The 27,273-nt window shown below is 38.9% G+C and overlaps 1 protein-coding gene across 1 annotated transcript in view; it reads left to right on the top strand.

Moving 5' to 3' along the window:
• Positions 1-7,717: 7,717 nt before the first annotated feature.
• The window catches only part of pitpnm3 (PITPNM family member 3), a 150,814-nt gene continuing 131,258 nt past the window's right edge, over positions 7,718-27,273 (top strand). Inside the window, exon 1 of the mRNA XM_084717946.1 lies at positions 7,718-9,465. Within this exon, the coding sequence (XP_084574072.1) occupies positions 9,204-9,465 (262 nt within the window). The 5' untranslated portion in view covers positions 7,718-9,203. The remainder of the gene's footprint in view (positions 9,466-27,273) is intronic.

Below are 27,273 nucleotides of genomic sequence, written 5' to 3'. Positions count from 1 at the left end.
GCCAAATGTATTTCCATTTCTGCCACCTCAGCAGGCACCACTTAGCGTTTGACTGGGTTGTCAGCAAGCCAGAGCACAGTGAAATAAGTTCCCTGCTTTGTTACTTAAAGGGGCAAAAATACGTATTTTTCCTCTCTCATGTAGAGCTATTTATCCATCTAGATGTTTTTAGTGTGAGTCGCAGAGTTGTGGACATATCGACCGCAGAGATGTCTGCCTTTTCGTTGCATTCAGCAACTCAACAGCAGTGTCTCTTTCCAGGAATCATGTCCTGTTTGATCCAACTGGATAAACAGCACTACAGGGCAGGGGAAACGTGTATTTTTGATTTTCAGGCGAGCTTTACCTGTAAAGGAAAAATCTGTGATGTGTTTATTGGTATAAAGCATAAAACAACCATGATATGTCATCAGAGATTAACATGTTATTGTTTGCCCATTTCATGTTAATTAGAGGTCAAATTAATGCTGAAAAATGCGCCACATGAGTTGGTGTCTGTTTATAGTGATGAGAAATCATTAATCAACAATCTTGTAGAAGTAGATATTTATTATAAACTAAGCTAAATGTTAATGGAGTTTGACAGGCAGTAAGGCAGGCAGTTGCTGAACTCAAGCTCCAGAGTGTGTATTTTCAGAGCAGAGGGATTTTGTTTTCAGGATAACAGGCTTATCTTTACATTGACAGACAACTGACAGTTATAAACAGTTATAAAGCTTACAGTGTAAGACTCATCCTTGCTTGTTATCGCCAATTTACAATGTTGCACAGGTCTTACACTGCTGCACTGTTCCTACAGCCCGCCTGATCCTGTTTCTAGTCTGGGCAGGAGGGGGCAAGGAGAAATAAGTTACTTTAACCTTAGGCTGTATATTAGACAGGATTTTAACCTATTAAATATACATTATATGGCTCCAACTCACTGTTTGCACTGCAGTACTCATTTTTGAATGCTAGGGTCGTACAAATGGCTCCTTTAAAATCAAGCTGCAGTTGGCCTCTATTATAATTTATTAGAGCAACTAGGGGCTGTAACTGATTAGTCAGTCGAAAGAAAATAGTCGCCAACTATTTTGACAATTGTTTCAGACATTTTTTTCAGCTAAAATGTCCAACTCTTGCTGGTTCCAGCTTCTTAGATGTGAGGATTTGTTACTTTTTGGTCATTTGTGATGATCCATGGCTCCAGCTCTCTATGTTGACTGCAGTACTCAGTTTTGCAGGCAGGGTTGCTACATTCTGCTCCTGTAAAATATGCATTTCTTAGTGCCCAGTGAACATTGCAGAAATGCCAAAATGAAGAGTCGTTGCCATTATTGATTCAAAGCATGAACATTCACAAACAGAATTAGCCGTGTTTTGCACATTATTATTATAATCTGTACTGGTCAGAGAGGTTCGACCTTGCCAGGAGCCAGCGCTGACTCATTATCTGAGCTAATTTCAGAACTGGAGAGGACACAATATGACTGCAATATATTCATGGAGCTTTGAGGGGCCACTCTGCCGTACAGGTACATCAGGGCCGCTTTGTGACATTTGTGTCGCTTTCGAAACATTTCCAGCTGACTCTCTGCACTAAAACCAGATGGATATCAAATCTTTTATGGCTTATTATTCACGTTTGCTGTTCCCGAGGGATATTCTGCTGGAGGAGAAGTGTCGAGGGGACGATTTCTGCTGAGATGCTGGTCTTCGCTGAGCGATCTGTCATGCAAATGTTGGGATTGCGTACGCAGCGTTTCCCATTGCAGGTTGTCTGAGATCTCATAAAACACCTGTGACTGCTGTAAGTCTTTTCACTGTTTGCATCATTAATTCAGTCACAGCTTTTTTTTTGCTTTGTTGGGATAATTAATGGTCTCAGTGGCAGCTGCTAGTTACGAAGTTATTGTGCGAAACAAGCAAAGAAGCAGAGGCCCCGCAGAGAGCCAGCTAAACTCACACAGATAGATTATGAGACTGAAAAGATTATCTGCCAACCCCAAAGCACATGTGAGTCTGAAGCCGAGCTGAATCAACAGAGTTATATAGGAAAACTCAGTTTTTCTTCATTTTTTTATTACAGTGTGAGATACAGAATAACAGCAGGAGGAGCTGAGTGACCTTTTTCCTTCAGCAACAGATCGCTCACCAGCTCTCTCAACTTTCTGCTTTTCAGCAATCACCACAGTGAACAGTGAGCTCATAAACAACTGCAGTCTGCTGAGCCTCGGTTGTTTATTTAATGATGAGCGATCAAAGCGGAACAATCAGCCACTTCTTGATCATTTTATCTCAAAGAGACGGAATCAAAGAAGATTACATAAAATAGTCTTTAATCATGTTTAATCAAAGGATTGAAAAAAGTGTTCATATCATTTCTAGAAATAGCAGTGTAGAAGTACTCTATTAGAAGTGAAGTGAGTTAAATGGTAAAAAGCATATTTAGGATCTAATAATGTTTTATACATCAAATCTTGATCTGCAAAGTAATCACTAACAACAGATGTCAAATAAATAGATACAGTGGAGTAAAAGGTACAGTATTTCCCTCTAATTGTAGTTTAAATATAATTTAAGGTGCAATGTATAAGAATTGAAGTGTAAGGTTGGGTTCACACGTAAAGGTCCGGTTCCTGAATTGAACCAGTGTGAGTGCGATTCATTGTTTTGTTTTTTCCAGCTGGACCAGTTTGTGTTCACAAACACCAAACTCAAACAGTCCAGAAATCGTAAACACAAGTAATGTCGTGGAAGTGTTCAATTATCAGTCGTACAGTCAGGAGGTAAAAAGACCACAAACAGCTCAGTTTCTTCCTGGATATCATTCATCATGGAGCGCCGTGGGCTTAAATAATTTAATAATGCAGGCATTTGACAGGTGTTTGTCCCTTGCCAGTCCACATTTTGGTAGCAAATGCGATATTAGTTCACCAGTCGCCAAAACAGAGGAGAAAATGTTTTTAAATCAATGAAAATGACCGATACAACGGTACTCTTCTGTGATTGGTTCAGTTGATAGCTGTCGGAGACCCACCCCTTGAGGTGGACAGGAGAGCGGTTGCTTGGTCCACACCAGCGTTCGAGTCTGCTGTTTAAACCAACCCAAATGAGCCGCACGAAGGGGGGGTTCAAGTCAACTGGACCAAATGAGGCTGGTTTGAATCTCCCCTAAAACATCCAAAAAATTAACTTAAATTATCAACAGAACTTAAAGAAATAACATTTTTAAAGAAATAACACTGATGATGTGCGACCTTTTCCTAACGCCTCTCCTGTCCCTGCTGTGTCTTTGTCGTTGCCGAAATCAGAGTCCTGGTCTGTAAATCTTTATTCCCATTTGCCAAATTGGCCTCGTGTTCACTGTTGCGTCTTTGACACCAAAGTGGCCTGTTTCGGTTCCCACACCTAATTTTGAACTGTTCGGAGATTCCTCCAAAATTAAACTGGTTTGGCACCCGAAAAGTTGGTTCACAGCTTCTGCTCAACACTGGCTGGTTCACCAAACGGCACCAAAGTTCCAAGACTCTTGAACGTAACCAGTACAAGAACAAAAGCCAATGTGGTGAAAAGGGCCTCGTGAGGCCAGGCAGAACATAAATTTATTTGACGTGTACTCATAAAAGACGAGTGGAAAATATTGAAATGTAGAGTATAACAAATCAAGATAAAGAATTATGAATAAATGTAAAAGGAATTCATAAGTCATAGGTGCAAATGTGCAGGGCAGTGCAAAGGATTCCCTGAAGACAATGTGCCAGACAGGTCAGAGCTCACCATCCTGATGAGACGCTTCACTGAATACATTGTGCATGAGCAGCAGACCAACCTTACCTCTCATTATCTACATAAAAATGTACAATTTGATAGCAGGGACAAAGGGGTCACAGTACTAAATGAAATTTGTTCTATATAGGAGCATATAATGTCTGTGTGACACAGCTGAGCAGTTGTCACTCAACGATCATTGAATGTAAAGAAGTCTCCGTCTGTCTCACCTTGTGTAAGAGTCGCTGTGACACATAGGCAGAAGAATATTTTAGTATACATCATCATTATTTTTAAAGAGCAGAAATCATAGAGCTTTTTGTTTGGTACCAAGGAAGTTGTTGACTGTGCTTTTCCACCCACATGGTTGCTGAATCGTTTTCTCAGGAAACAACAAAAATCTGCACCTTAGGTGATAAATTCAGGTTTGCTGACTGCCAAGTATTGTGAATCTTTAATGGCTCCCAGAAAGCCTTATGTTGCTAAAACAGGTCTTGGCTTTATTTTCAACAAGTCTCACAGTGGTAATCTACCACCATAAACATCTTTCTACAACACTGAGCTCCTGTGTGCCTCTACTCTGTTTTATCAAAGTTTAAGGTTACCATGAATTTACGCTGCTCAGCATTTTGCACTCTAAATCATCACAAAATGTGGGTTATTTTGTTTGTTTGTTTTTTTTCCCTCTTGGATGTTAGTGTGTGACAGATAAAATCAGTCTCTTCTGGGACCATATTACTTACAGGTCCTATGTGTAAGGACCAGATTTATGGATAAAAATTACATTCACCATTACTGTCACTGTTCATTTTACATTTCACCTGTATTAGCTAACAGTAGCTAATTGTAGTGTTAGCTGTACTTGCTAAATATGGGCCCAGGGGCCATATTACAGAGACAGAATGTAAGATTTAGTTTTACACAAGCAAAACCTAACTTTAGGAATCCTATCTTATCTTACTTCATCCTATTTTATCAACTTTTCTGTCTGTTTCAGAGCAACTGACACCACTTTTCTCATCTCACTGACCTAAAACACTTTTTAACTGTTGTTTTTTACCATTGAAACATCCTGAAACACGTTGAAACATACAAAAAAAATGAAGGCAGATGAGTTAGAGGTTTTGGTAACATCTGTAGAGAAATCCAAACATGTTCTTCTTGGGAAATTTACTACAGTTTGGGAGATAAAAGAAAGACCATGGGCTAAGATAGCAAACACAGTCTCCACCATATCCACCATCCACTGTACAAAAGCAATAAAAGAGTAGTCATATGGATAAAATATGTTAGTTAAGTTAGTCAGCTACTCTTAGGTAACTCTACCATTCACTACTGTTAGTGAACACTTAAGATAGCTACAGCTACAGGCTGAAAAGTGAGGGTAGTTTAATTTTCCATCTTGCAAACCATTTTCTTATCTTAAATTTCATTTACTTTTTTTTTCTACGAAGGACTCATATGAACATGCATCATCATCAAATTCATCAGACACTTGTAACTTCAGGTAACTGTTGTAACCCTCTTTTCTTGGTTGTTGGTGTTTAGCAGTTCTTCTGTTATGTGGGTAATAAGTGGGCTACAGCCTCTCTTTCTTTCTCTTCTTTTAATCATCACCAAAACAGTGTGACAGTGCATCACATTCAAAGTCGGAGTTCACAGCAAACTTTCCGCTCCACTGTTTGCACATGGCGCTCTTCTCTGTGAGACTCACCCCTGTCCCCACAACAATATACAGTCAGCATCCTTGGAGGGACTACAGGCAGCTACGGCCATGGTTTTAGGTGTGACGACAGTAAGAAGCGTCCATGGAAGTGACTGATCTTGCACAAACAATGGCAGCTCCCGAAGAGGTTGGCGTAAATACTGCGTTAGCATCAGTTTTATCAGAACTGGAAAATATTTCTTCATTGAAAGAAGAGCAAAGAACAAAACTGAAGGCTTTTATTGACGGAAAAGATTTTATCTGTCTTCTTCCGGCCAGCTTTGGTTAGGGTGAGTTGATCTGATTGGTTGAAAGTAGCCTATGTTAGACGTGACAGATGGACAGATGACCTACCAAGTTTGTTTTTGTTTTTTTTTTAAGTGCCTGCCCTTTTCCAAACTGTTTCTATGGCTGGCTTCCCAGATCGTTCGGCGTAACAATCTGGCATGTCAGGTTAACGACAGGTCTGAACCAATCGTTATCTGTGTTCGTACCTGAAAAAAAAATCAAAATACAAGAAAACTGGTGAATGTAACAAGTTCTCTAAAATCACATGTACGAACCACTTAAAAATGAATGTTTGTATGAGTAGTTCTTGTATGAGGCACATTGACTTAGGAACTGTTCATCTGTAGTGGCTTTTTTTTCTAAATCATGTCCTAACTCCGATTACCATTGTTGACAAACAGTTGAGATAAGATTTGCAAGTTGGGAGGTTTCTGTTGAATTTGGCCACTAATGTGTTAGGTTGAGTTACGTCCTCAGTAGTATGGAGAGAAGTCTTCTTACGAGACAAATTGACTTAATTCAATTAGCGTTTTCTCACTTGGAGCCAAGCAGTGCAGCCATTTGGTGTAATCATCGCTATCTGTCTTGTTGACTTCCTGTCCTCGAGCCTTTTTCCTATTAGTTTTTCTTAGTGTGATCTCGGCTCAGTGGTCTGAGCCAGATATGTATTGTCACTGGCTTTCATGGTAAATAGGAAATTGGCAGCATGTATTCCTAGTAGAGTTTGGTGATGTAGTGTGTCTGGCTCTCAGATTCCGGAGCGATGGTTCGGCCACAGGCGTTTTCCTCTATCAATATTCATTTGTGTGGAGTCTGCTGCCAAATGACACGGTGACCAGACCATCCTTCTGGGACAGACTGACCTCATGTGTGGTCAGTCACACAGGAGAAACAGCGATAAACACTATTTAGATCTCGTACTGCAGTAGTGCAGGTCAAGATAGGCTTAAAAATGAATTAGTGGCACCCATTAGATAAGGCATCTGTCAGATTAGATCAAATCTCACAACTGGATTGAAAGGATTTAAAGTTGATGGAACATGATTCATATGCTTCATTTATTTATTTCATCCCTAGAAAGCAAAAAGAAATCAGTCTTCATGCTTGTGTAGAGGGGTTTTATTTTGATGGGGTCGGGTTTATTTGGAGGCACTTCTCGTCAAAGCCCCAAAGATTTTCTCTTCTGTCAGGGTGACTGCCCCTACGTGACCGAGGTGGCACCTGCTGCTGCAGTGATGGATGGTTGACAGAGGCAGTGGTAGCTTTAACCCCTTCATCCTCACAGGCTGCTGTGATTTATTGTCCTTCTGCTCTTCATCCTCATCTTCTCTTTGTCCTGTTTTATACTGCAAATATGCAAAAATATATTTAAAAATATACAACAGGTGCTACTATTGTGACATTAAAATTACTTTTATTTGCTTTAAATCTAATATTATGTTTGGCCTGGTAGATGCAATATCCACAACGTATATATGGCTGCTGCTAACAACTGCTAACTTTAGCTACACGGACAACCTCTACCTTTAGCTACACAGAGCAATTGCTAACTTTAGCAACACAGACCAATTGCTAACATTAGCTACACAGACCAACTGCTAACTTTAGCGACACAGACCAACCACTAACTTTAACTACACAGACCAACTGCTAACTTTAGCGACACAGACCAACCACTAACTTTAACTACACAGACCAACTGCTAACTTTAGTGGCACAGACCAATTGCTAACATTAACTACACAGACAATTGCTAACTTTAGCTACACAGACCAATTGCTAACTTAAGTATGAGTATTAAGTGTGAATAACTACATAACAAAGTACATTTAAATGCTCATAATTACTGCTATTAATCTAACTGTGCATCTGCACATAAGAAAAGACGGAACAGCTGGACAAAAAAAACAAATACGGAACATAAAATATTATATTAGGCAAAACAATTTCATCATATTTGGTATTGAGGTAATTCAAAAGCAACACAGTGTAATCAAGTTACATTACTTTAACATTGTGATACCTGGATTAGGTTATTGTCTACATTGACAGGGAATTAGTAACTGTATCAGAATACATTTTTAAAGTAACCCTCCCAACCTGCTGGGGTAAATCCAATTAAACTGATCAAACTATAATTAAACTAGTCAAGCCACTGACAACACACCATGCATGGAGTAAAATATACAACATGGGCTACTCGTGTGGCATTATAATGACTTTTATCTGTTTTAAATGTGATATTCTGTGTAATTCATGTGTGTGCACATTTACTGTCCTGCTCTTCCTCTTTGTTCCACTACCTCTGTATACCCTCTTATAACAACCACATCCTGCATAAGGCTTCTGTGACATTATAATGACTTTTATCTGCTTTATATTTAATATTTGGCATAATTCATGTCACATTTGTGCACAGACTTGTGATTCTGTTGCAGTAAAGCCAATGGAATTAAACTGTTTAATTAAACGAGTCATGCCCTACAAAGAGTAAAATATATAACATCCCCTGACTTTTTATCTGCTTTAAAGGTGATACTCTGTGTGCAGATTTACTGTCCTGTTCTTCATCTTCCTTTTATCCTCTTGTAATAACCACACCCTATACAGGGGCTTCTGTGACATCATAATTACCTTTTTTCCCTTTTATATTTAATATTCTGTGTAATTTATGTAATATTTGTGTCCAAACTTGAGATCCTGCTGTGATAAATCCAATGACACCGATTAAACTGTTTAATTAAAGGAGTCGTGCCCATGACACCACACCCTTCAAAGAGAAAAATATACAACATAGACTGACTTTTATCTGCTTCATACCTGATATTCTGTGTGTGCAGATTAACTGTCCTGTTCTTCATCTTTATTCCTCACAACCACACCCTGCAGGAGAATATACAAGGGCTTGTATGACACTATAACGACTTTTATATCCTTCTGTGTATTTTTCATGTGATATCTGTGTGCAGACTTATGATCATACTGTGGTAAATCCAATAGAATCTATTAAATTATTTAATTAAATGAGTCGTGCCAATGACAGCACAGAGCTGCCAACGATCTTTCACATTAAAGCCTCTTAATAGCTTTCTCTTCTTCGTCCAGGACACTTCTTCCTCTTCTTGAGCCGTTTCCAAAGTCAGTGGTCGGTGTTGTGAAGGAGGACGGACGCCCTTCAGTTCAGCAGCCGCACCGCGGACGTGCGCGCACCGCTGGAGGCAGTCGAGCTGCAGTCAGTCAGTCAGTGAAACAGACCGGCAGCCTGCTCTGTTCGGAGGAACTCCGGCTGATGTTAGCAGCGGCAGCGGAGAGAGGGGAGGAGAGGAGAGGAGAGCAGAGGAGGGAGCGGAGCTGAGCATGACATGTGAGCCAAGTCTGCACAGATACAACAAATTACACAAAGTATGTCTGCGGCGGCAGGGGCGGGTCGACGCTCCGAGGGACTAGTTGACACAGGTGAATGAGAGCACAGCTGCACGTTATTTCTCCTGGTTTGGTTTGTGAGACCGACACGGCAGCTGCTGCTTCAACCCTCCAGTGTGGCAGGCAGGCAGGCAGGCAGGCGTCAAGGTGCAGCAGGAGAGGAGAGGACGGAGGTTTAATTAACTCTCCGACTGACAAAACGTCTCTGCGCACAACAACGCGACGTCTTCCACCGAGACAGACGGACAGAGAGGGACACACGGGAGAGGACACTATGTCAAAGGAGACCAGAGGAAAAGGTAAGAGGGGACGCCACATGTATCCGGTCTCGTGCTAACAGGTAGAAAACGTGCGTCTCGTGCTGCATGGATGGAGACAATCTGTAGGAATGCGCGAGGGGACGGTCGAAACGCACCTCTGCATGTCAAACACTGTCTGTCCAGCCCGGTCTGTCTGTTTCTGTCTGTGTTTGTCTGTCCTGTCTGTGTCTTTGCTCCGACGTGTGTGACCCGTCAGATTCTGTGACGCTGCAGGTCAAATGTTGTTGGGGGGGAAAAAAGGGACCAAATATTAACACGTGATCTGTCAGTGACCTGCAGACCTGTGGACACCCGGTGTCCTCCATCACAGTTATCCGTACTGCATGCGTGGGACCCTGTCTAAATATAAGGGTGACTCTATTTTTAGTAACAGCCATTGAAATTCAGGATGTGACCTCAAGTAAAAAAAAAAAGAAAAAAAAAAGAAAAAAGTTTTTTTTTTTCTTCTTGGAAGAACTGTGACTGAAAATCCCAGTCAGAAATTCTGACAAAAGACACAAAATGCTAAAATTAAATAAATAATTAAAATCCCCCAAGAAGCCAGACAAATGTACAAAAGAGATTTAAAAGCAAAAATGAAAAAAAGACAAAAACAAAACAAAAAAACAAAACAAAGAAAAGGATCCCACTAAAGAGCCAGGATGAACCAGGACTGGTGAAAAAAGAATAATACAGAGGAACTTCTGTGCATTGCAAAAAAAATAGCAGGCAGGTTTTCATGCAGCTCATTTGATTGTTAAATTAGATGTGTGTTAGTGTGAGACAGTTTTGACAGGCTGCCTCTGAAGTCGTGACATTTCTGAAGCATAAAAGGTTTATTGTTGCAGATTCAAGACATTCCTCTGCTGCTCAAACCTGCCACCTGTTGCATTGTTGTTTTTGGTTCATTTATTTAAAAAAAAACACTGCTTTAGGTTTTGTTTACTGTTTGGATTATGTATTTCTATGCAGCAGCATACTTTTAATTCAGACTTTGCACAGACTGCTGAGAGACACATCTCTCTTTTTGTTTGTTTATTTATTTTTAGACAGATTTTAATGGTTTTTAATGGGCCGACTGATACTGGACTTTGGGCACATGCCGATACCATTAACTGAGAGTTAAAAAAATCCAATATCGATATGTTGCCTGACATTCTTTATACAGAATATAAGTACACAGAAAATATACACAAACACACATTTGCTGCATTGATTCTCCAAATGACAAAGATAACATCAACAACATAACAAGAAGATAACAAGATAATAATTTACTTTATTGTCCAAAAATGATATCAAGGCACTGAAACGGTAAACTTTCACCAATATTTTTTAATAATTACAAGTAACTCTGAATAAAAAACAGAAACAGAGTAAAATATATGCATACACGAAACTTAATTCAGAAAAAAAGGATCAAAAATGCAGCCTATAAGGCTAACCAGTAAAAAAATATTTTTTCATCTGCATTATGTTCTTTAAAAATATCATATCGGACAACACATACGCCTACACTGATGTAGACTAATACAGCTGTGATAGGCTAATATTGATAAGGGTTGTTTAGACAGTGGTAATATGGCACCGGTTCCTCAACAAGTGGTATCTATTGGGCTGAATTACAACACAGATTATGCTTCCTTATTTTGGTGTCATGTGTGTGAGCTGTTGATTGAAATAGTTTCCCTCTGGTGCTGATGTTACAGACGCATCACCAAATATGTCCAGTTAACATTACAGCAGCACTCACTCTACATCAGCAGGTATTTTCAGACCATTTGATGAGAAAACAAGCATATTATGACAGAAAAAGTTTTCGTTTGGACACCAGGACATCATGAGGGTTAAATGGCAGCACAAAAAAAAAAATCTACATTTGAGAAATATTATATATTATATTTACTTTTAATGATGGAGGTAAAACACAAGTTCAGATGTCACAGAATGTCAAGTTGGTGTAAAATCCTGATGTTGCCAGCAGAAGCAGGGTGGTGGGATTGGCAGTAGTGACACTTTTCCTTGGGTGGGAGGTTTATTTTGTTGTGTCGTCGTGTATCTGCCCTGCTGAAGAACCTGTGAGCAAAGCAGTGAATCTCCTCCAGCTTCAGGCTCTCTGTTTTGTATGTGAGCTGTATGCTCTGACCTTTTTCCGCAGAACGGAGAATGGAAGGGGAATTTCCCTGCAGGGATCAATAAAATATCGGATCATTATTACTTTCAGCGGTGACAATAAGTGTCACAATAGAGAGGAGATGTTATTCACTGAGGTTTAGGCTTTAAGATATTTGCTTGGATTTTAACTAACATCCTCACTTGATTCGAGGTTGCAGTGACGCACAAAGTGGAAAAGCCTTTAAAATAATATGAATAAAACATTTACCTGAGAACCAGCTGATTCAAACAAAGTGGCAGGCTGAGGTCAGGAGTAGCATTAAACGTCCCTTAAGTTGCGTGAAGTTAGAAAAAATGTATTTTCTGTATCTGCTAGTTCAGCTGTTTTATGCTGCTTTCAGTGACAGTCATAACAAACAAAGATGCCATGTTTTTATGGCTGCGCCGATATATCCGCTACAGTCAAAGTGGAAATATTCTGGTTTTCTGTGTCATTTTCACCTTTTATCAAGCTCCTACAAACATATGGAATTTAACTTCAGGGGGACTCCATTAAAACTGTGTGTTTAGAGGAGTACTACAACATGTGTGAAAAAGTGGTATAAAGCCTTTTGTGGCTCCAGAGGGAGCTGAGCGAAGTTTGATAAATTGCCTCAAGTGATCTCACTTGAGTCAGTGCAGGTTTGGGCTGAAGGCTGCTTTGTAAATGAACTTACTCTGAATTTACTCTGTTGGACTGCTTTATCAGTGAGGACCGGCAGTAACGGTTCAAGCTCGACGATAGATCAGTACCGGCTGTCTGTGATGTGATTTCAAACTTTACAGCTGTAAGTTTTGCCATGTTTTATGTTGTTTCAGTGTTTGTTTTGTAGGTCAGGCTGTTGAACATGCATGCTGTGTGGTTGATGTAGGTAATGTGGCTACTCCCACAGACTGGAGATGCTGGACTGATGTTGTAATATTGAGGGACAGTAAAGAGAAACTGGCTGAACGTTAAGTGTCATTTGAAGCATTTAAATAATGAGAGTAGTAGGTGGGATGCTGGCAACTGTTTTTCCATTTTGCTTTTTTTTTTTTTAACTTGATACGTTTCTTCTTACAGTGTAGCTACATGTGAAGAAAAATGAACAAATTCATTTGCTTGATAATGTTTTTTAGCCCAGGGGTTCAACATTAATGTTTTTTTTTTTACTTGCCTGGTCGAGCAGGTGGTCAGAAATCTACTTGCCTGAAGTAAATTTTTACGTGGCTTTGTACAAATTGTTTTATTAGCTGTATTAAATAACAAAAAAAGAATAAAGTTGATTGTCTATAAAATGTCAGAAAATAGGTTTTTTGTCAGTCCAAAACCCAAAGACACTCAGGTTAATATCAGAGTGACTAAAGAAAAGCAGGAAATGTCCATATGAGAGGCTTAAAACAGCATTTTCTGACATTTTGCATGAAAAATTACTTTAATCGATAAGCAAAGCAGTTTAGTTCCTTTTTACTTCTTGATTTTCTTGCTCAACATGGCATTTTACTTGTCCCGGGGAAACGGGCCATTACTATTGTTGAGCCCAGATGCCAAACATTTATTAGCATCCATTTAGGCTGGCAGATAGAGTCACTCAGTGAACTGTGGCTGATTTAGTTAATCTTGAGATGAGGTGCTGTTTTTTCCCATTGACCAATCAATTGGTTGAAGAGCAGGTAGAATTTCAGTCGACCAAGGTTTTCTTTTGTTGACTGCAGACCTCTGTAACTCGCTCCTCATCTCTGCTTGAAGCTTGAGGCCACATTAGCCACCACAAGCATAACGCAAAAAAAAATCTCTGACTGAATTGTTGGTGGTCTAGTTGCATTGTGGGTAATATAGAGTAGCTGCTTTGATAAGGCAGAAGAAGCATGGAATACAAAAGACAATGTCTGCTTCTGCTGCATCGATTTTGAGGTCGTCTTTTTTTTTTCATTGCAAGTCCAACAATGATAACATTATAGGACTGCAGTGCTAAAATTGGTGGAATGCTCTTTTAAGATGCATCGGCAATGTCACTAGAATTTAAAATAGGTTTAAGAGGATCTAAACAAAGACTGGTAACACAGCGAATTCAACATAAACCAATAAAAAGGTTGATAAATGATCCTATTCATGATGCAAATATGACAAGGAATGAATGCAAACATCAGATGTTAAAGATTATTTTAAATTTTAAAACTGAGGCACAGCTATTTGGGTTTGTTTGTTCGTTATTCATGTTCCAGTGTGTTTAAATGTATATTTCTGTACATATGCTGCAGCCTCTAAGGTCACGAAGTTCGTTCCACTCTATAAATCAAGCAAGCATTCCTTTTTTTAGTCAACAGTCTCACAAGACAAATTAGACTGCCTGAATGCATGGAAAAACCTTTTTTTTTTTTTTATCTCAACAGCTGCAACTGGATGTCTTCTCCACTTAATCTTAATTATGTTGCATTGAGGCTCACCGTAAAATTCACTCCCTAATGGAAAGTACTGTGTGGGGCCTTACATTATTTTAGCCGAGCTCTATAAAATCATGTTAACCCTGCGATGCTCCAGCAGGCTGCTGGCAGATTGATGGCAACACGCAGTATGTGAGAGGTTACTGTTGGTACAGTCATATCTGAAGCATGCAGTCAATCATTAAATATCGCTTGACCTCAGTTCACAGTCTAACTTGTGAAGTAGAGCGATTCTCGCAGAAACATTCAAAGTCCTGCCAGTATGTCCAGAACAGACTTTTTAATTTCATGACTTTCACTAATGTACGCAGATCTTATCTCTGTCATTTTCAATTATAAGTGGGCTGCAGGGGATTCCACACTTCTTAATTCTAATTTGAGTTTTATGTTCTGACTCACTTGAGAGCAAAATCTGCATTATTATCTAGAATAGGGACACTGGAGTGTAAAAAAAAACGGGATAATATACTGTGTGTTTCATTATTGAAGTATAACAACAGCGTTTATAGATTGTCTGAGCTTTATAGTTTGCAATGCCTTTTTTCAGCTTTTAGCAGGAAAAAAAAAAACATGGCCTCATGCCCAGATTCACCCACTGTCAATTAAAACAGAAGAGAGCTCCAGTTTTAATCATCTAAATATTGAAAGATGATTTGAGCAGAGTAATAAGGATTTGGGAATTATGAGGACTGTGCTGAGCAAAGCTTCAGTCCTCTAAATAAAGCAGGTGCGATTCAAATTTAAAAGAATATGAATGGATCTCTCATGTGGCTCTGGGGACGTCAGTTGGTCCGCTGCGCTAGTCTGTGCTGAAATATCTCAAAAACCACTGGCTGAATGGAGAATGATGAATCCTAATAACTTACTTTTAAATCTGGTGCCACCACAAGGTCAGTATTTTAATTTATACAGTCAGATTTCTCAATATTTCCTTCACTGATTGGTACAAAACTTAGTATGGACGTTCGTGGTTCCAGAGGATGAATCCCAATGAGCTTGGTGATCTGATGACTTTTCCTTTAGCGTCAACATGAGATTGATATTTGCAGTTTTGAATAAAATGTCTGGACAAATATTAGATGAATTGCCATGAAATTTTCTATAAAATTCACGGTCCCTAGAGGTTGAATTCTACTGACTCTGGTAATCCTTTAACTTTTCTTCTAGTGTCACCATCCGGTCCAACTTTTAGTCTAACTTTAGTACTAATTAGCAAATGAAATCTTCAGATGCTAAAATTAGGGACGGGTATTGTTAATAAAAAATTATACTGATAGCTTGATTTATAAACCAAAACAGTTTTTGAAAATCAGCTGGTCAACTGAATGATCCCCATCAAAGGGTGTAACAACACTACGTAGTGTTTTTCCTGCATGCTTCAATGAGGTGTGATGCTAATCAGCCAGTTGCCAGCATTATTAGATCTTGGTATGCATGCTGCGTGCATCCTTAGGTATCAGAATTTGGTTTTCAATACTCAGTGGGATCAAAGAAATTCTGCCTGCACCCGCTGATAGCACCAGGAATCAGCAGCACCTGCAACTGCTATCTGAGCTTTCTCAAGGTCCGATTCACAAAACATACTGTGCTAATTATTTTACAGTGCAAACAGGCCCATAAGATTTTTGTAACAGAGTGCAATTTGCCCTTGTTTTGTGTCTGAGTGCAATTAACCATGTGACAAAATATAAATTATGGTGGCTTTGCACTCGGCAGGACACTGTCAGAGAGAGAGAGAGAACGAGTCTGTTGTTACACAGAAACACTTGTCATTAACTCTAAGTTTCAACTCAGGCTGTGTAAGCAGAGGGAATTTAGGAGACTCACACTGATTTTAAAAAGATGTTAAAATCAGCATTGTGTTTATTAAAACAACAAGCTGCTTCTTATCTAAGATTACTAAGTTACATTGTTTTTTGCTGTATTTTTGTAGTTGAGAAAAAAACAAAAGCTGCATTTTACACATTTAAATTCCTAACTTTACAGGTCAGACATAAATGTTAGTGCTAAATGAGTAAAGTACTATTTTAACAAGCATTGTTAGCGTCACTCGAAGTTGAAAATAGTTACGAGAACCACAGCAGATGCAACATAAACCAATTAAAGGGTTAATAAACGGCTCCATTCATGATGCAAATACGAAAGTGAATAAATACAAACATATGATTCTGAAGATGCCTTTTATTCTGAAAGAGGCACAGCTGTTTGTTTACATAGTCATTATTTATGTACCACTTTGTTAAAATATACATTTTTGTACATAAACTTGTGAAGTGTAGCCCTACAGGTCAATACGTTTATTCTACTCTTGAGAGCAAACAAGCTGTCCTTTTTTAGTAGATAAGGTTACACATTTAGATTCCCTGAATGCATGTAAAAATATATTTTTTTATCTTTCAAAACAGCTCCAAACTAGATGTCTTCTGCACTTAATTAATCTTAATTATATTGAACTGAGCTTCACTGTAAAATTCACCTGCTAATGGAAACTACACTGAGAGTATGGCGGAGAGAAGGAGAATACGACTATAGTTGACAGCCAGTCTGTGTTATGGTTTGTGAAGATTAAATATTCATCTGCAGTTGACTGTAACAGCATATCAGTAGTGTTGCTCAATATATCGATACTAGAAAAGTATCATGGTCTCCACACAGACAGAGGGAGCCAACACATCCAATTTGGCAAAGCATCTCACTAACAGACATGCCGACCTGTTCAAGCAATTCAATTAGCGACAGGCTGGTTAGCCAGTGTAATAGATAACATGCCCCCAAACATAAGTAAAACGAGTGATTTATTTAGTGACAAGCAAACCTTTTTACCACCTGAGTTCGACAAGGCAGTTAAGGATTTGGATTTAGCTTCGTTTACCAGTGTGACAAACATGTCTAATGTTAATGCAGCGCCCACACTTAAAATGTTAACTTCACCATAACTTGTAAGCTGCTAAGATCAGACAACTGTGCAGATCAGTGACACCAGTAATGATCAATTTATATGCAATCGGTAGTGGTAATGTTTATCTTGGCATGTAGTCAACATTTTTGTACATACAGAGCAGAGATCTCTGTTAATAAGGAGGTGTATTTTGTGATTTGTGCTCAGTCTTATTTAGTGCGCTGCTGTGGTGTGCAGGCTAAAAATCCTGGATTGAGATTTTATCATCTTAGACATGTTTATATTTATGGTTTTTAATAGGTGGTCAAACTGAAATATTAAAGTTCATATTCAAGGGAAGACAAACACTGAAGACACTGATGGCTAAATCCCAGATTCAGTTCATTTTTACGATAATGATATTAATAAATCGACAATAAAACAACTCAAAGTTGGTATAAAAATATATCAGTTATGCTGTCATGTCAGTACTGCTGTATTGTATATTATTCCATTATTTTTCCTGGTTTAGATTTTTGCCTTTGTATTGTTTCAGCATCTGTATCAAGATGTTTTAGGCAGGTATCATATTGTTACAACACAACATATCACATGACATGCTTAGTTTGAGTCAAAATGTTAGAATTGCAGTTGCAAAAACAATACTCTCCACCAACTCCTAACTATTCTAATTAGCTGATCCATTAACTTCTCTGGATCTTTTATTTGCGATATGCAAGATGTCTCTTGTTTTTCTGTGACTCAAGTTCAATCTTTTTGCAAATGTTCCCTCATGTTAATTGAGTTTTTAGTGGTGATTGTTGCTCTACAAGTTTTACAAAAGGTCCTGTTTTTCTTTTAATCAAACATGAAAGTTATTTGTCAATGAAATTAACACTTTGAAACTTCCCTCAGTCTTTTTATTGGCCACTACAGAGCCACATGACAGCAGAGGGTGCCCCTTTTAATGAGACCCACAGTTTAAGCCGTTGGAATGGGAATTAAAACCATCAACTCTTCAGTTACATGCATGTTTCTTTATCCTCGAGGCTCCTCCGCCCAACTGCATGAGCTGCGGCTTGATGCCAGACAGGTATTTTGCTGCCAAATCTCTTTAGGAACTTTTGCTTTCCTAATCACCATCGGTCATCTTCATCATCCCCGTCTCTTGGAGTCGAACTGACCCCCACTGCTTGTCCCCTCTCAGACTTCAAAACTATTCCAGAGCTCAGTGTGAGGCATAGCACCATTTTGCATTTTGTATTCCTCATATTTGATGACATTGGATCGGCCTGAAGGTTTTTTTTTCATTTCCTGTCCAAATAAAATAAATGGGTAGCCTACCTGCTGTTTTGCTGCGATTCAGCATCAAGCTAAAAATAGAGCTGAAGGATCCTGATGAACAGCCTCTGCCTCTTTCTCTCTGCTCCCTCCTCTCCCTCAGCACAGTTGAATGAAGTGAACACAAACCAGCATTTTTCAGCAGCGTTAGAGTTTGGTTTGATGCTGTGAGTGATCCCCTAAACGCAGGTCATATTGTTCAGATTCTGACATGATAAATACTTCATATATGCTGCAACAGCTTGCCATGTATAGTGTCGTTGCACTGGCAAATGGTCCCCAGACAGCCGGCTCAGCAAGCAGCAGCACAATGTTCTCTGAATTCTACAGAGGCGTGTGATAATGCATTCAAGCCCGTGACCTCTGTTATTTTATTTGATCATACAAAACAGTGTTAATTTAAATTTAATAGCTGTTTGTCATGGGGAAGCACACTGGGTCTGTGTCGGGAGCAGCTACTCACAATGCACACAGCAGCCGGCCCGCTGCTATTTGAGGCTCACCTGGAGCCGGCCACCAGTCCCAACTTGTTGTTTGTCACAGCCAAATGTATTGACGTCACACTGCTTTCTCAATACACAGCGGAAGCCAGAAACACCGCTTTTCTTTTTCGCCTTTTCCCTTGGATTTCTGGCTACGCAGGAGCTCTTTTTGTAGGCACAATTACTCAGCTCTTAAACGCTGCACTCTTTGCAAATACATTTAGTTTAAAATCCACAAAGGTGTCCTGCCAGCAGGGAGTAAATTTTTTTTAGGTAGGTTAATACCATTTTGGGTCAATCAGTTGTTGGTATAAATCATTTTTCAGTTTTCAGTGGTTCCAGCCTCTCAAATGTGAAAATTTGTCACGTTTCTTTGCCTTGTGAGAATATTTTTAGGGTTTGAATAGTTTGTTCAACAAGATAAGCAGTTATGAAGACTCTGTCTGTCGGTCACTCTGGGCTCTTTGAAACTTTGATTTTTCAATATTTTCGATCTTTTTATTGGACAGCTTTATCAGGACACAGTCCTGTCAGCAGTGAGACTGTGGTCGAGGTGTTTTTTTGACAAGCAAATTCACAAAAGTCAAAGCTAGTGTTAGTATTTGAAATGCTTTCAATACTCCAGCTACATTTTCACATCACTTGTCTGACTTGCTATATCTGTTTACATGTTACGGCCTTCTTATTTTTATCCCTTTAAAGTTGAGTTGAGATTGAGATTTTTTTCCCTGTGGGATCTACAATGGTATAGAATATCGATGGTTTTCAAGGTATTGTATAGAAATGAGAAATTCTAGTATTGTGACAACCCTAGTGGTGGCTACAAAAGTTTTGGTTCATTAGCCGTGTTTCCATTTAACTGGCAAGCGAATCTGAAGTGGACTTTTAAAACATTGCAAAAAAGGAAAAAACAAAAAGACAATGTGAGGTGTAGGTAGGTGTGTTTCCATAAGGTGGTTTGGAACGAATGTACTAGGTTTGGCAAAGTAAAGTTTGATAAGAAGTCGGCGGTGTAGGCGACGTTACCCATGGCTGTTATAAACAGGGTAGAGGAAGCAGAGGTTGTGAACTGGAAGCAAAACCAGTTGTTGTTGTTGCTGCCAGTAAAGGAAACAGAACCAGTCACCTTAATGATCTGCCTAAAAATGGAGTCTTGGGTATTATTTCTTTTTTAGTTGCATGCTGTAATAATTCTTTTATGGGACTGTAAATGCAGACACTGAAAATAGCTTTTTCTTCTTCTCCTCCTCCTCCTCCTCCTCATCCTCATCCTCTCTGAGTGGACCAGTCATGGTCACAGTTAAGTCTCAGTCATGTGAGTTAAATGTTTGCTTTGTCAGAGTTTATTCATCCATTCATTTCATTGAGTGCATTAACTCCATCTCAGTTCTATCTCAAGCCAAAATGAATTCAGATTTAAATTTTGCCATACCCATAATGCAATACTTCAAATTGCATTGATGTAAATATGACTATTGCTATCATTTTGTAGCAAACTCTCAACACTCTCACTGGGTCATTTTCAGCCAGCCTAACTCTAATTGGCCAAAGATCAGTTTTAAGACAACCCAAGCTGACTGTAGTGTGTTTTATTTCAGGCAGCTATTGATTATTAAAATCAAAAGTGAAACTGGTTGAACATACTGCAGATAATCCATCACAGTGAACAGTATGTTTTTGTCAGAGTTAAGTTATTGTTGCCTGGTACTGGAGCGAAGTTACTACTTTGCTTTTTGGTGTTGTCAGGTCCTTGTGGAAAAATGAAAATTACTTAATTGATTGCAAAATCATCCATGCCAGGTTTTTAAACTAACTTGTTTCCTCAACCTTCTAAATTCACCATTAAACAGTTGAACATGAAAGAAAATTATATTCAGGATGCAGCTGATAGTTGGCGATCTTCTCCACGGGAAGTTTTAATTAGCTGAGTGTCTCCTCACTCAGCCAGTGAATATCCAAATTAAAATCACAAGAGCATGGACTTAATAATGTATCCCCCTCACATGCAGTGGTCCTCAGGCTGGACGTACAGCACTATATGTGGTCAGTGTTGCGTAGACAGAACGGGCGAGTGTGCAGGCTTAGTAATGATGATTATCGCCTGGTCGGAGTGTAGCAGTCCATTAAGAGTCGATACAAGCGCTGATCTGCATAGCTGCAGTACAGATAAATATCATCCAGGAGGATAATGTGAATCTGTGACTGATTCAACATTTTTGAGCAGAGATCAATCTCCTCTATGTCTCTCATTGGCTGAAGACATTGATTTTAACTGTGTGCTGAAATGAGGTTTAATTAAATTAGAGGACAGGCTATTAATAGCCATGTCCAGCTCACAGAGGACCAGGCGGAGGTTTCTTTATTGTTTACCTTTGTGGACTGTAGGATGTTCACTGTAGCATAAACTGACTCGGCAGCAGACACAGAATCAGCGTCTTTTTCCTTTTCTCTGAGTGGATTTCTGTACAGCGGCACATCTAGTCAGGTCCATGTGATTTTCATCTCGACTGGGGCATGTTTCATGTTAAAATGACGGGCAAACATAATTCATTTCCTCCCACTTTTCCATCCACAGTGGGAAAACATTATTGAATTCCCTCTTGATGTGTAGATATCACTCAAATGTTGTGACTTGCCTGTTATTCACTCAGAAGAGGTTTACATCATCACAGAGCCCTTCTGCTCCGTGTGACGGCAGCCGTTCTCATCTCTTATGACCCTGCAGCTCTTTCGGCTGATGTCAGTTGCTTAGAGTACCTTGGGTATTAAATGCTGATAATTACAAAATGAGGATATTGGCACTCGTTTAGTTTACAGACCATCTGGGCTGGAGAGGAGTGAGGGCAGTGAGAGATAAAACTCTGGCAAGAAGAAAGTCCTTTAGGATGGAAGCAACTGATCTAAAGCAGATTACGTCTCTGATGAGGAGAGATTTTCCTCCTATTGGTCCTCAAAGCTGAGGGCTCGCTCATTATGCTCAAACCCCTGAGCACTTTATCACTACCTTCTACGGGATTTTCTGGCTGATTTTCTGTGGCCAGAAATGAATCTGCTAGTCTGGAATCAGTGGTTCTGTTTGTTTCAGTCTGTTTTTTTTTTTTTGGTTTGATATGAACTCACAAAAGTAAAAGTAAATGAAAATGGACCAGCCATCAGAATTAGCGCTGGGTGATTATGTTGAAAACATCACTATATATATATTTTATGATATATTGTAACTCATGGAATTCCAGTGTGTAAAATTACATGTAAAATAATCAAGTGGTGCTCCACTGCTGTTCATCACATCTGCATAAAACTTCAGTAACAAAATTTGTTTAATTTAAGTACAATTTGAATTAATTAATTGCAACCTCATAAATTTCTAACACACAAAAAAACCCCTGCAAAAACCTGTTGAGTGGAAATTCAGTAAATTCACAAAAAAAGTCTAAATACTATTAAAAAGCTTTCATGCTTGGCCCATTTCAGGACCCACCAACTATTGATTAGGCTCTGGGGGCAACCTGTAATGTCTTGGACCGTTTGGTTTAGCCAGGTAAAGGATAACGGATATACGGACCAAGACTTGAGATGTGAGGATGGAGTTGAGGGAAAATGGCCATGACTAGATTGTTTTATGAATATATTCGGAGATTGCATTTTTGCCTCTTTTGCTCCACACATGGACTGTTTACCTTTACACAAACAAAGCCTGGCCAAACTACTCCGACTACAAACAGACTACAGACCAAAACCAGAAGACTTCCAGTACCAAAATGTTGTCTCTTGTTTACAGATTCTGCATCCATATGAAGATATCTGTTCACAGGGTTGCCAGGTTTGTGTGACAGCACCAGCAGGTGGAAAGCAAAAGCATGTTGTATTTGTTTGTGCTCATGTGGGCATGCATGTGATGTGTGCCAGGTCTGACTGTGTACATGTACATTTAGGTATAAATAAATTATTTAAGATATGGCTTTGGTGTTTATAGATATTGTTCATGTAATTTGCATATAAGATAGCTCCACCCAACCAGAAGGCAAAAAAATCACCCCATGGCAACGCTTAAAAAGTAGCCCAATTCTGTACAGACCTGGCAACCTTGTCTTTTTATAGAGATTAATGTTTGGCTTAAGTGGAAACGTTGGTGTATCAGTGAAAGCAAAATGCAAAAAAAAAAAACCCCAAAACATACCTAGTGAATGAATCATGACGTATGAAGTATGTGACTTTAACGACCATTCAACAGACAAAAATGGCGGCAGATGAAAACATCTGATCTGTGTGCAGCGATGGGATGTCTTCAGATGTCTCAAGATGCGCTAATTATTTGCTGAATTAATAGACTGAATAAAAGCAACCAGTCCTTTTTTAGTAACACTACTGTGCTTCAGTAAATATTTGAGGCAGTTGTACTTGACTTTGATATTTCCACTCCAGAAGATTTATAATCCAGTTTGTTGCAGGAATTACCACTTTTCACTCTATTTATGCCACTTGGAGATACAAGTACGGTTTTAAAGGAAATACTTGTGCACATATCCTCTGAGATTCATTGGAAATGATGCCCTTCTGTGAAAGCCACCTGCAAGATGAATCCAACTGCAATTAAAGGCAGCTGCATGATGAACACCCAGATGATCAGAGGCAGTGTAAGAGAGCCAGCGGCCCCAGAACCAGATTAAATACTCTTAAACCTTTGAACTGTGTCATTGTTGTATATAATATCCTCTCTGAGCTCACACAGGGGGCCTGAGGTGTCTTGAAAAACTGGCGTCCTTTAAATAACCTCTTAAAACACACATCGAACTGGATTTTATATGCTTTATCTTGTCTTACCTGTATTTTTATGTTTGTTCACTGTTCTTTCTTTGCTTTTATCTTTAATGTTTAATGAAATTTAACAATTCAGGGAGTAGTTTAACTCAGAAAAGTGGGGTTGAGATACATTTCCAGCTCATTCTCTGTACACCTGGAGGCAGGTATGCAGACCACAGTTAGATAGTATCCTCTTTGGATGATTTTTTGGCAGAGTAGTTGAGGCATATATGTGTAATAGGGATGATAGAGAGATGAATGAGTTCAATTATAAATCTTTCAGGAGCTGCACTCGAGCTATTTCTTACTTCTATCCCAGTTACCGTCCTGAATCCGTCTCCAACAGCTGCCTTCTGATCGAAAATTCCTCATTTATATTGTGGGCTTACAGGTTAACTTGTCTGTATTGAAAATCCTATGTATCTAGAATGTAATTTACATTGGGAATCGGCGGAAAATACCGTGTAGATTAATAAATTATAGGGTTTGTTGTAGTCGAATAAGCTGAGTCAGAGAGAGAGAGATTTTCTCCCATTGTGAAAATCACATAACGCATGAGTCATGCAGGATGAGAGATGTTCTTTGCTTTCACTCATTATACGGTAAACTTTCACTTAGAAACAAAAAGGTGTCGAAGAATATTACTTGATTTTGGTTTTTGGTCTGTGAATACATCTGCAGCAAATCATCACCACGGATACAGCTGAATGATTTGATTCCTGACCCATTCTTTGTGTCTGTCTTTTTGGAAAAATGTCAAACAGGAGAAACCACTTTTACTTCAACCTTTATCCATTAAAATAAAGTATATGGTAGAATTCTGTCTAGAGATTTTTAAATTAAGGCTGCACCAGATAGTTTGAAGTTTTGTTTATAATGTTGAATTCTAAATAATAAAAGATTCTGGAGGTCAAAGGTGACTGTGACCTCACATCCATCCCACTCTCATGAATGCAACATCCGAGGAACATCTGGGCGAATTATTTTCAAATTTGCTCCACTTGGACTCAAGGTCACTGTGACCTCACAAAACATGTTTTCGGCCATAATTCAAGACTTCATACGCTAATTGTGACAAAATTAGACACAAATGTCCAATAGGATCAAATGATGATGTTTTACATCTAAAAGGTCAAAGGTCAGTTTCACTGTGACATCATAATGTTCAGCTCTCTATCAGTCCTCTGTACTCCTCTAAGTGAAGACACCATGTTTCTACAGATGTACAGTGAAATCCTCTATTTTGTAGTCCTCTTTAACTAAATACCTTCAGAGTTTTTCACTACAGACATTATGAGTCTGGACAGACATGGATGTAAACTGCAACCTGACCGGTTGGCCAACTGTGAGTTGGGAATTGTAGTTGTGTTGTTTTTTTTTTTTGCAGTCTGTTCATCCTATTTAAACCCTGTATTTGTGCACTGTTGCAAGTAAAGATGAGGCTACACGAATATTATTAGTGTGATACTGTTTGTAGAATTAAATCCAAGTGGTGGCTGTGTTGTTTCCCCAAACGTGTGATCCAAACATCTGCAATAAGTCCAACCAAGAGCTGTGGCCAGAAGATAATATTATTTGAAAAAAGACATATACTACTACTACTACTAACAATAATAATAATAATAATAATACTAATAATAATAAAATATTTTGTTTCAATCTATATTTGTTGGTGTCTAAACTTGAAAACTGACATTTTTACTGATCGCTCTTCCATTTGCTACAAACAAATGGAAGCACACACCTGCGTTAACGAGGCGGTTTAGCAGCAATTTAAAAGCACCATAAATTACATATTTCTTGACAAAGCCGATGAGTTATGTTCATCAAAGAAAACCGATTTAATGAAAAAAGACTTATTCATTTAATCCAATGAATCACTATATTCAAATAGAGGATGTGGTTCAAGGATTTTTTTTTTTCTGGTTGATGACTTCTGTCAGTGCCTTTCAAAAAATGTTACAAATGACTGTTATGAAAATGATTAATGACTCTTCTGATTTGCCTTTGTTAATGATTTTTTCATCCACCTTTTTTATATGAGTTTAAAATGATAACATCATAAAATATGACGACTGACATTTGAAACATTATTTGATAACCTCAATAGAAGCTTAAAAGTAAAAATAATATACAGCCCCATTCAATGCAATAACAAGGAAAATTCTGGTTTCTCAACATTTCTGTATTCCTTTAAAAAACAACAGTCTGATTCCTCCAACAGCGTCTGTGCAGCATCTGCCTCCCTCCCTTTGTTTTGTTTGACACGACTAAACTACAGCATCGACGAGTCATTCACACCGCCAGACAAATACCCCTGAAGCAAAACCAGGTGTCCTCTGTTGTCGGAGAGTCAATTGGAAGGTGAAAGATGCAGCCCACTAGGTTTTCTCTGTGCAACGAGCTTAGGTGATTCTCTGCTGGAGGAATCGCTTCCTTTCTTTGTAAGCTGCTTAGAGCACAATACCAGACCAGGGGAGTTTCATTAACTCAGTAAGGCACGTGTCCTTTTTTCTGTTAATGTGGCTTAGTTCCTAAAACCTGTCTTGGCATGGTTTTTGTTTTGAATCTTATTTGTATTTTTGAGGTATTTAAATCTACAAAGCATTTTTCAGTTGCCAGAAAAGGAAGGCTTAATACCATTCTGGTATTCATCTATGTAGATGGAGATTTTATTTCAATACAGCCAATAATATCTTGCGTAAAGCAGTGACATCACTGTTCTGTCATAGGCCGAGCAGACGGCCACACTGCACATGAACCACAGACTTTGAACAACACCGACATTAGCGGCTAAAGTCCCCTTCTTATCAAACTTATAAACATGAACACATCTTGCCCTGGGAAGGTTCACTGGGAATAAGTGCACTGCTAACGTCAATTTACAGACTAGATATTCAATTAGCTGCTCAGCTGCAGCACATTAAACAGCATGTAAATGTTCCTACAAATGCCGCTTTGGTCCGATTAGATGCTGGTGTGTTCCTTACTCCTCAGTACCCCTGCTAATAACACACAGTCTGACCATCAAAGCTACAGCGCAAGTTTGAAAAAAAAAAAAAAAATAACATATATACATTGAAAAACCACATTGGCATTTTTTTTTTTTTACTACAAATAAGACTAAATGTGATTTCAGTTGTCCTTAAACCCGCAAGTAAGTAAATGTTTTGGCCACTTGGGGGCAGCACTTCAAACTATAAATACAACATTGACTTATTATTAATTTATATTTGTATATTTTCAGCTCTTATTCTTTCTGGAGAATAACAACATTATCGACAAATTCCAGTCAGGTTTCAGGGCAAGTCGTAGCACTGAATCAGCTCTACTTAAAGTCTCAAATGACGTACTGATATCCCTTGATTCTGGTAAATGTGCCTCACTTACTTTACTTGACCTCAGCTCTGCTTTCGACACAGTTGACCATGCTATTCTTCTCAACCGTCTCAAGAACTGAGTTGGTATCTGGGGTAGTGCTCTCCAGTGGTTTGGAAAACCATTTTCCTCGTCTGCTCCCATCACCTGGGGTGTTCCCCAAGGTTCCATCTTAGGCCCCATATTATTTGCCCTCTACTTGCTCCCGTTGGGTTCCATATTTCAAAAATACAATATCTCATACCGTTGCTACGCAGATGATACACAGCTATACCTTCCATTAGAACCTGGTAATAACAATAACAACACTGTTAGGTCCCTCCTTGATTGCCTCCAGGACATCAAACAATG

Source organism: Lutjanus erythropterus, chromosome 4, assembly GCF_056507025.1.
Source record: "Lutjanus erythropterus isolate fLutEry1 chromosome 4, fLutEry1.hap2, whole genome shotgun sequence".
Taxonomy (NCBI): domain Eukaryota; kingdom Metazoa; phylum Chordata; class Actinopteri; order Lutjaniformes; family Lutjanidae; genus Lutjanus; species Lutjanus erythropterus.
The sequence above is the reverse complement of the archived record's forward strand: the minus strand, read 5'-3'. Positions and strand labels throughout refer to the sequence as shown.